General features: G+C 38.0%; 1 protein-coding gene across 3 annotated transcripts in view; it reads left to right on the top strand.

The window, feature by feature from the left end:
- The first annotated feature begins 1,341 nt into the window (after positions 1–1,341).
- The window catches only part of LOC108109603 (eIF-2-alpha kinase activator GCN1), a 41,984-nt gene continuing 32,993 nt past the window's right edge, over positions 1,342–10,332 (top strand). For 2 of the 3 annotated variants that reach the window (XR_005993616.1, XM_041817628.1), the window contains exons 1-2: positions 1,342–1,447; positions 1,505–1,607. Coding sequence is in view for 2 of the 3 variants with exons in the window: in XM_041817628.1 (XP_041673562.1) it covers positions 1,433–1,447; positions 1,505–1,607 (118 nt within the window). In the remaining variant the exon portion in view is untranslated. Of the gene's footprint in view, positions 1,448–1,504; positions 1,608–3,770; positions 3,949–10,332 lie in introns of those variants that run through there. The other variant, XM_017218169.2, reaches the window with a different exon arrangement.

Raw genomic sequence — 10,332 nt, 5'->3', positions numbered from 1 at the left:
CGACAACGCGAACAACTTCGTCGGCGCAGACCATCACCTGAAAGAGTTCGCATCGTTCATACCGCCCAGTGCACCTCACTTCGGTGGCAAAGAGATGAGCGGGACCAAATAAAGATTTTCGGTCAGGTGGTTTTTTCCGCCCCCTCTCTCTCTCCCTTAACCGTGTCATCATTTCTGTCCATAGAATGAGATAATTCCATTTGAATAAAATAGTTGAAATTCGAACTCCCTATCGTATGTTCGTATACTCCCGTACATGTTCGTCGTTCCGAAATAACACAACTTAAAACCCAGCATTTCGGTTAATATAAACTTATATTGATTATTCAGGATTAATGATATGCGGTGAGTCTCTTGTTTATAGCAAACGTCCACCTCTGTGTATTGTAGATCTTTGATTTCAGAAATTTTAGATCCAGCCGTTCTACCAGGTCCACACACCCTAGGATGCTCCTCGTGACTCTTGTGTCAAGCAGCCCCTGCACCGGGTGGTTTTGCGATCAATACCTCGGCAATCGCTCGGTTTTCCGTCATATCTGCTGCTATTATACCTGTGCAGACCTCTCTTCGTTCCTGTCGGCTTCCGAGCTCGTCATATCCTTATTCCTTATGTCCCCGGATGTAACAGATCAACGAACTTTGCGCTACTTCTCTGCCACGGGAAATGGCATATAAATCCGAAATTCTCCTGTTGCTGCTGGGATACATACGCCACGTAGACCAGGGGCTTCTCCTTCTGTGTTCTCGTGCCATTACACCTTTAGTTGCTCCAGGTTATTTAACAAGATCGGTTGTATTATCCTCGATATCACCCCTCTAATGTTTACTTTAATTCGTTTTATTAGAGGAAGGGGTGGTATTTTACCAAGACGAACGGGCGCATGCGCATTCTACGCATGCAGCGAGCCAATTTCAACGCTGGCGCTTCTTAATTCAATAATTCTGCTTCCAGCGTGTTCGATGGAGTAAGAAAAGACATTCAGCAGGGCTGGATACAGGAGCCACCTTATGGCCAAAAATGACAAACTTGAAAACATCAGTAAAAATCAAAACATATTTCTTGTTTCACTTTATTTCTGTTTGCAACAATTGAAAATTTTGTGTTTTCTTTCCCATGTTTTAAGAAAAATATTCATATTTCGTTTTATTTTTAATTTTTTGTTTTTAAAATCGACTTAATAGATACTTGGTGGAATTGTTTAGAGCACTAGTCGGTACTAACAACTTTTATTTGTGTCAGTGCTTTCGGGATATATAATATATCCCCCTGCATTTAGAGCAATGGTTTCATACAATTGGTAATGCGATGTTTCTTATACCACCGTTTCAAATTCTAAACAATAAACACTTTTACACGTTTCTTTGACTAACTTATGAATTTTCCGCAAAACTGTTGCAATCTATAGTTTTCATCATACACGTTTTGTAAAAAATGGTGGACGAACAGGTTATTAATTTCTATTATTTGCAATTCATGTATTCAATTCATGTATTAATTACATAGTTATCCGGCGCTTTGCGAGATTTACCTGGCAGAGTTCTAAACGCGTCTATTGAGGAACGAGCCCTTATTTTTCGAAATGTATCGTCTGTTTTAAAAAATCCCGGTAAGAAATTTGTATTGTATTACAGAAAAAAACATAAATCAAGTTTGATTAAATATTAATTTGTCCGAAAAGACAGTAAATGTCTTTGGTAAACTAAATATCTAGTGAAAACTATTCCGGACCAGTTCTTACATACAGTGACGGACTAAATTATTGGCACAAAAAGCTTCATGAACTTTTAGGCACGATTTCTCCCCTAAAAACTTAGAAATTTAATTATTTATTAACATTCAATGGTTTCCATGAACAAAATTATTGGCACACTTATTGCAAAACTTAAAAATAAATGAAAATAACTAAAATTAATACTTTGTGGCTAAGCGATTTTGTTTAATAAAGGCTTCAGACCGTCTTGGCATCGAAGAAATGAAATTTTGGATTGTTTCTGCCACTCTTCTTTTAAAGCCACCTTCAGCTCAGCCTTTGTTTTTATTGCGCGTTCTTGAACGGGCCTGTCCAGCATTTCCCACAAATGCTCAATCGGATTGAGGAGGACAGACGTTATGTGCGACCCACATACGCACATCATAGGCCGTATGCTTGTGGTCATTATCATGCTGAAATGAAGTTGATGGTGGCAAGTTCAACTTTTCGGCACTTTTTTTAAATTTCTTTTTAAAATATCTAAATAATATTTTTTGTCCATGATGCCTTCTATAAACTCCAGTTCGCTGACCACTGAAGCGGACATGCAGCCCCACACACCAACGCCTCCACCACCATGTTTCGCCGTCGATACAAGATTATTTTTTTGCAGCTCAGTATTCGGTTTTCTCCAAACGCGTTGCCGGCCATCAGATTGGAAAATTTTAAATTTGCTTTCATCCGAAAATATTACGTTGTTCCAAAAATCCATTGGCTTCTTCAAATATTCTTTCGCATAGTCCAATCGCTTCTTCTGATTCACTTTTGATATAACTGGCTTTCTTTTTAGCAACTCGGCTATTATAATTTGCCTGATGAAGGGTCCTTCGCACCGTTATTGGATGAATTTCTTTTGCAAACTTTTTTTTTTTACTTTTGCTGCGATCTGAGTTTAAGAAATTTTTTAGTCCACCTTCACCATGGGCCTGTTCCCGGGCGGTCAAAGCCTTTGGTCGTCCGCTGTGTTTTTCGCACCCTTAAACGGCTTATGATGTGCGTATGTGGGTCGCACATAACGTCTAACATACTTTGCCGCATCCTCCTCAATACCATTGAGCATTTGTGGCGTTAAAAAACGCGCAATAAAAACAAAGTCCGAGCTGAAGGTGGCTCTAATAGAAGAGTGGCAGAATATTGAGGCAGAAACAATCCAAAATTTCATTTCATCAATGCCAAGACGGTTTTAAGCCTTTTTTAAACAAAATGGTTTAGCTACAAAGTATTAATTTTAGTTATTTTCATTTATTTTTAAGTTTTGCAATAAGTGTGCCAATAATTTTGTTCATGGAAATTCACCTCTTATTTATGTTATTTAATTTTTAAAAATAAAACATTGAAGGTAAAATGTTGAAACAAATTTTCTTGTTATTTTTTTAAAATATATGTATAAATTTTTGTTTATTTAAATATCTAAATTTTAAGGGGAAAAATTGTGCCTAAAAGTTCATGAAGCCTTCTGTGCCAATAATTTAGTTCGCCACTGTAAATACAAATCTAAAAATTAATCGTCGACGATAAATTAAACAAATTCATCATACAGTTAGTCAATAAAGTATTCGTTGCGATGACTAAATGCATATTTTTCTTAATGAAAGAGTAACAACTGGTTCACTTAAGTTTATGTTTTGAATTACACACTATTTTATTATTCAAACTATAACAAAAAATGTTCAAAAAAAAGAAAAACGAGGCCCATGGCTGCGTATTACTGTTAAGTTGTTTAATGGCATCTTTCTTGCATTTCTACCGTGTAAACTATTATATCTGAGTATGATTCGAACGGATTTTGTGAAAACATTCCCAAGGATGTCGAGATGACCGTGTTAATTTTTGAAGTCGATAAGTGGTGGAGTTCTCCTCTTTTATCTAATGGTCAATCCTTTTGGACGGCCAGAACATGGAAGATTTTCCGAGGAATTCCTATATTTTAAACTTTTAATAGTTAAAGGACCTAACATTTCAACATTTCATTAAGGTATTAACAGTTTTTCTCTCATTGTACGTTGCATTTTGTTGCAGATATAGACCGAGAATGACCCCATAAATTTTTTGGATTCCCAGAATTAAGTCTGTAAAAAAGTAACACAACCAAACTAAAAAAAAAATATCGACTCAATAGATCAATAAATAAAGGGTTTTTTTTATTTAAGTTATATACTCAAATTTTTAATAAAACAACGATGGATTATTCGATTGACATACATTTTTTATTAGAAAGATAATCTTGTGGCATTACATTTGAAATATGATTTCGGGCATATGACCACCACGTCTGGCTCGGATGTAGTCCAATCTGGACTTCCAATTTTTGATGACTTATTCTGGCATTTGAGGCCGTATATCGGCAATAACACATCGAATTTTGTCTTCCAAATGGTCAAACGTTTGTGGCTTATCTGAATATACTAATGACTTTACATAGCCCCCCACAGAAAGTAGTCTAGCGGTGTTCCATGGCTGATCGAATTAACTGCTCTGATGGGCGATTTTGTCGACGATAAAATGGACTTAAAGCGCGATACGTATTCCGCACAGAACTATTATTTTCGAAATAAAATGCACTATTTGCCTTTTGTCAGAAAAAGCATGTTGGGTAGCTGATGGTGTCATGTGAGGGCTCATAACATAAATTTCGTCATAAATAGCGAAATAATATTTCAATTTGAAAAACCTTTAGCAAATCGATACATATTGCCAAAAAAATGTTGTACAAGGTCAAACTAATTCACAGTTTTCCGAGGCTTGTGGGCGTTGGAGTAGGCGTGACAGGGCTGTTTCCGATCCTATAAAGTATATATGTTCTTGATCAGTAACAATAGCGAAGTCGATTAAGCCATGTCCGTTCGCCCGTCTGTCCGTATGAACGCTGAGATCTCATGAAATATAAGAGATAGAGGGTTGAGATTTAGCATTAAGATTCTTAAGCAAACTTCCACGCCCACTCTAACGCCTACAAATCACGGAAAACTAAAATTGCTGAAATTTCTTTTGGTCGAAAAGACTGTAAATGTCTTTGGTAACCTAAATATATTCAAATCTAAAAATGAATAGTCGACGAAAACTAAAATCGCTGAAATTTCAGGAACTATTAGAGCTAGAAAGTTGGCATTAAGTAAGTATACTCTTGAGATGCCTGCGCATCTTATGGTGCTACCATTATGGGGGCCACGCCCACTCTAGAAAGGATGATAGTTTGGTAACTATAAGTGATAGAAAGTTGGGATTAAGCGTGTAGTTCCTAATGACGCCAAAAATGCTTAATATTTTTATTTCATCTGGGCACCTCCTAAAAACGCCGAAACCCAAAAATTCAATAATCACAAGAACTATAATGAATAGAAAGTTAGGCTTAAGAATACTTATTTTAGAGATGCCACTGCACGTCGGCGTGAGTTTTCATCTGGCCACACCCAAAGAATGCGGAAAACCAAAAAAGCTTATATCCCGGTAACTGTAGTAGCTAGGGAGTTCGGACAAGACATACATCTTCTTAAGATGACACCGCAGCTCATGCAGCCACGCCACAAATCGCGGAAAACTGTTGCGTTCATAATATTAAAATGTATGTATTCGTTTGACTTTGCATAATATTTCTAGTTTATATCTATCGATTTATCAATAGATTTTTCAAATCGGAACTTTATATCGCTATTTATTAAGAAATGTAGGGTATAAGGCCTCACATAGACAGTGACGGCACCTTCAGTTAGTAAACATGCTTTCTTTGTCCATTTCCACTAGCAAAATATATATTTTGAAATTATATAAAACAGTAACGGGTATCTTATAGTCGCGGCACTCGACTATAGCGTTTCTTTTTGTTTTATTTGTCGTGGGGGAGATTATGGGGTGCCGTCGTTCACTGTAGACTGTAAAAGAGGGGTGCTCAACGCCTATGCTCTATCTTTGGTAAATCGATAGATATTAACAGAAATAAGTTATTCAAAGTCAAACGAAGGCATTCATAATAATATTATAGACGCCATAGTTTTCCGTGGTTTGTGGGCGTTAGAGTGGGCGTGGCCGGATGCAACTTCGTGGCAAGTTGCAGAGGCATCTCTTAAATACGTATTCTAAGTATTTTAAGATCATCCCGAACAGATGGCCTTGTCTCGCTGTTGTCTTGCAAACACAGCGCTAGGCATAAGTATTTTAAAGATAAAACTGGAGCCTTACAAGCTCAGCATTCGTTTAGGTATAGAAATGAATAAAAGGAGAGCCGCTCCTTCTAAACGGCGTTGTACAACCAACACCGACGTTTGGATCTGAATTCGATGACAAGTGCTACAGTAAATGTCCTCCACGTAATGGTGTAGACAATTTGGTTCTTCGAGTAAAAATCCTACAAGTTTACCGAGTGAAGCGTTTCTTTGGCTTTAAACAGCAGCAAGTAAAAATTAACAAGAGTAAACGCTATAGTCGAGTGCCGCGACTATAAGATACCCGTTACTGTTTTACACAATTTTAAAATATTCATTTTGCTAGTGGATATTCACAAGGCGCCACCTATTGTCAGAGAAAGCATGTTGAGTAACTGATAGTGACGTCACTGCCCAAGTGAGGCCTAATAACCTTAATTTCTTCATAAATAGCGAAATAATGTTCCGATTTAAAAAATCTTTGGTAAATCCATAGATATTAACAGAAATAAGTTATATAAGGTTAAACGAAGGCATTCATAATAATATTATAGACGCCACAGCTTTTCGCGTTTTGTGGGCGTTAGAGTGGGCGTGGCAGAATGAAAACTCGTGGAAAGTTGCAGTGGCATCTGTTAAATACGTAAAATAATACGCAAAACTTTGTAATTATTATTGCATTGCATTTTTGGATTTCCGGGTTTTGTTAGGGTGGGCGTGGGTTGATGGGATAAAATGCATTTGCATTTTGAGCATCGTAAGAACCCACATGCTTAATCCGAACTTTCTATTTCTTATAGTTACCGGGATATCAGCTGTTCTAGAAAATTCGAAAACCGTCTTTTGAGCCTTGTGGGCGTATGGGTGGGTGTGGCCGGATAGTAGTACTACTATAAGATGCGCTGGCATCTAAAGATTATACATTCTGAATTTCTTTCTATCTTTAATAGTTCCTGAGATTTAGCGATTTTAGTTTTTTCGCGATTTGTGGGCGTTAGAGTGGGCGTTGCAGGATGCTGTAATAAACTTGCGCTGCGTAAAGACCTCAAGAATCTTCATGGTTAATCTCAACCTTGTATATCTTATAGTTCCTGAGATCTCAGCTTTCATACAGACATACGGACATGGCTCAATCGTCTTCGCTATTCATCCTGATCAAGAATATATATTTATAGGGTCGGAAACGCTTCCTTCTACCTGTTACATTCTTTTCAACGAATCTAATATACCCTTTTACTGTACGAGCAACGGGTAGTAAAAAAAGGAGCAAAATCATTGGTTGCTTCGGATTTTGAATTCAAATTTATATATATATATATATATATATATCGGCGACCAGGGTACTTTAATCATATTTTCGTATCTTCTCCGAGACAGCACAGCGAGTTACGACCGTTTTGACCCATGGTGCTCTACTTCCTATTTCATCCACCCTCTTGTATCGTATGCTGCATCCTGAAGTTGCATACTCACTCGAAGAACATAGTCCTCTCTGTCTTCGCGCGACTCCCGTTGCTTGACGTCCAACCCACCTCCCGTCCAACAGACCGAGGGGCCCAACCGTCTGACGTACGGCTCGGGGATAGATCCGAGTGGATTAGTAGAGATACGATGAAAAATTAGTTTTGTGCTAAATGAATTAGAAGTAATGTTATGAAGATTATTGTAGTTCGAACATAGTTCCCGAAAGGGTTGATGTGGGGCAAAGTTTCAACTACAATGCTCTAAGGGTAGAGGAATATAATTTCTAGAAATCCTAAGGGGTACGTGGATATTCAAGCGACCTAGAAGGGCCTGATTATCAATTTCACCCTTAAGAAGACTATGAATAAAGACGACACCAAGCATCGTCCTACGATTAGTGAGGGATGACAAATTAATTAGTAAGTCTTCTTTTATACGAGGGAAGGTGTAAGTTTGTATCCCAGTTGAGACCACGGTCAGCAACTAATAAAATCCATCTTTTGGATGGATTCAATAAGACACTGGTGAACCCAGATACATGATCCATATTCCAGTATCGGACGAACTAAAGTTAAATTCCTTTGACCACCTTTTAATGAAACCAAGCACTACCTTTATTAACCATAGAGGAAATTTGGCCGGAAAACTTAAGTATGCCATCGAGTAAGATGCCAAGATCTTCAACTGCATTAATTATTTCCAGATCTACACCATGCAGAATATAAGTGACAGGTTTAGGTCTTGGGCGGCAGAAGGTCATTGCTTTGCTAGACCCATTAGGATTTAAAAAGTTTGCAGTGCACCAGTTTTAAAAATTCTTAAGGTCAGATTTCAGTTTCTCCTGGAAGGCATTGGTATATTGCAAACAGATTTTGACATACATAAGTACTAGGAAGTCGTGAACAACCAAAGGAAGGTCATTAATGAATAATGTAAAAAGTAACGGACCAAGATGCCTCCCCTGAGGGACCCCTGAAGAAGCGTAGACTAAAGCAGACACTGCATTTTTAAAAAGAACTCGTTGCGTTCTACCAGAGAGGTAACTGCGAATCCAACGCAGGAGAACAGTAGGAAAACCGATAAGGTGAAGTTTTTCTAAAATTTAATTTACGGAGGCAAATGCTTTACTGAAATCAGTGTAAATGACATCCGTCTGAAGTTTATTTTGGAAACCAGTGATCACGAAGGATATTAGTTCCAGAAGATAGGTTGTGGTAGAGCGTTGTTTTATAAAGCCATGCTGGCATAAATATGTCAGATCTACACTGGTGATGCAAGCGAGGTACAAGAATTTTTTCGAAAAGTTTCGGAATAGCTGATAGTTTAAATATACCGCTGTAATTTTCAGCATCTGATTTTTTTTCCTTCTTGTGAAATAAGGGACTCTTTCCAGATAGCGAGAAACGTGGACCGGGGAAATGTTAAATAATTTTAAAAGGGGATTGGCCAGGGTTGCAGAGCAGTACCTAAGCACACAGCCCGGTACTCCGTCTGGACCTGGCGAAAAGACTGGCTTCACATTCTGAAGATCATTTATAACCCCACATTCCGACAACGTGGGTCGGGAAATAAAGTTAGATCGGGGGATATCATAAGCGTAAGTTTGCGTGTTTATTAACAAAGGTAAATAGGTAGTTTGAAAAAACTGTGCAAAAAAATCGGCAATTTCCTGATCCGTGCTTGCAGTAGATTTTCCAAACGATAGCAAAGACGGAAAGGTTTTAGATTTAGTGTTAACAAAACTATAGAACTGTTTCGGATCCAGAGCAAACTGGTGCTTACATCGAGCTAAATAGTTCTTATAACACTGAGTGTTTTGCACGGTAAAGTTAGAAGGAGCCACCATATAATGCACATAACTGTCATTGCTACTAGTTATTAAGTATTTTTTAAAGAATCTTAACTTGATATTTTTATACCCTAGATTCTTTGAAAAGTATGCAACAGGTATTAGGAAGCGTTTCCGACCCTCTAAAGTATATATATTCTTGATCAGGATGAATAGCGAAGACTATTGAGCCATGTCTGTCTGTCTGTCCGTATGAACGCTGAGATCTCAGGAACTTTAAGAGATACAAAGTTGAGATTAACCATGAAGATTCTTGAAGTCCTTACAGCATCCTTCCACGCCCACTCTAACGCCCACAAACCGCGACACAAACTGTGGCGTCTATAATATTATTACGAATGCCTTTGTTTGACCTTGTATAACTTATTTCTGTTATTAATTTGCCAAAGACAATAGGTGGCGCCTTGTGAATTTCCACTAGCAAAATTAATATTATAAAATTGTGTAAAACAGTGCCTTGTATACCTGGTATACAGTCGACATATCGGTACATGCGTAAAAATCGGTCCAGTCAAATTCTGAAATAAAGTTATTAATTTTTTTTAAGTTGGCTTTACGAAAACATCGATTTTTCTTATCAGCGTTATTGTTCTTAGGCTTAGTACATATTACCATATCGATCGAAAGATCTAATGTTGGATGATAAGGATCTTTGGGGTGTGAGAGGTGGAGCTCTGGATATGGATACGGCGTCCGCACAGATCGAGCAAACGACCTAAGGAATTCCCTATATGATTAATTTGATCCAGTGACATGTCTAACATGCCAGCGGTAAAGTCGTGATGCGACGTAGGTGTTAAAGCTAAAGTGTTATCGTTCATGGACCAGGCCACCTGGGGTAAATTGAAATCACCCAACACCACCAGCTGATCCATGTCCGATAACATTGAGAAGACAGACTGAATGGCTGCTAGGTGCCGCTCATATGTCAAGGAATCGGACTTAGGCGGAATATAAGAACAAGTGATATACAGATCTAACCTAGAGAATGAAATTTTTACTGTGATAAATTGTAAGTCTCCAGCTTGAAGATTTAGCACCTCGGAATCGAGATTAGAGTCCACTGAAATTAGGACTCAACCACCATTTCGAAGGGATCGGTCAAGCCTATATAGGTACACACCTCCTG

This window comes from Drosophila eugracilis, unplaced genomic scaffold, assembly GCF_018153835.1.
Source record: "Drosophila eugracilis isolate 14026-0451.02 unplaced genomic scaffold, ASM1815383v1 contig_1775, whole genome shotgun sequence".
Lineage (NCBI taxonomy): Eukaryota > Metazoa > Arthropoda > Insecta > Diptera > Drosophilidae > Drosophila > Drosophila eugracilis.
Note: the sequence above shows the minus strand (reverse complement) of the source record. Positions and strands in the feature narration are given on the sequence as shown.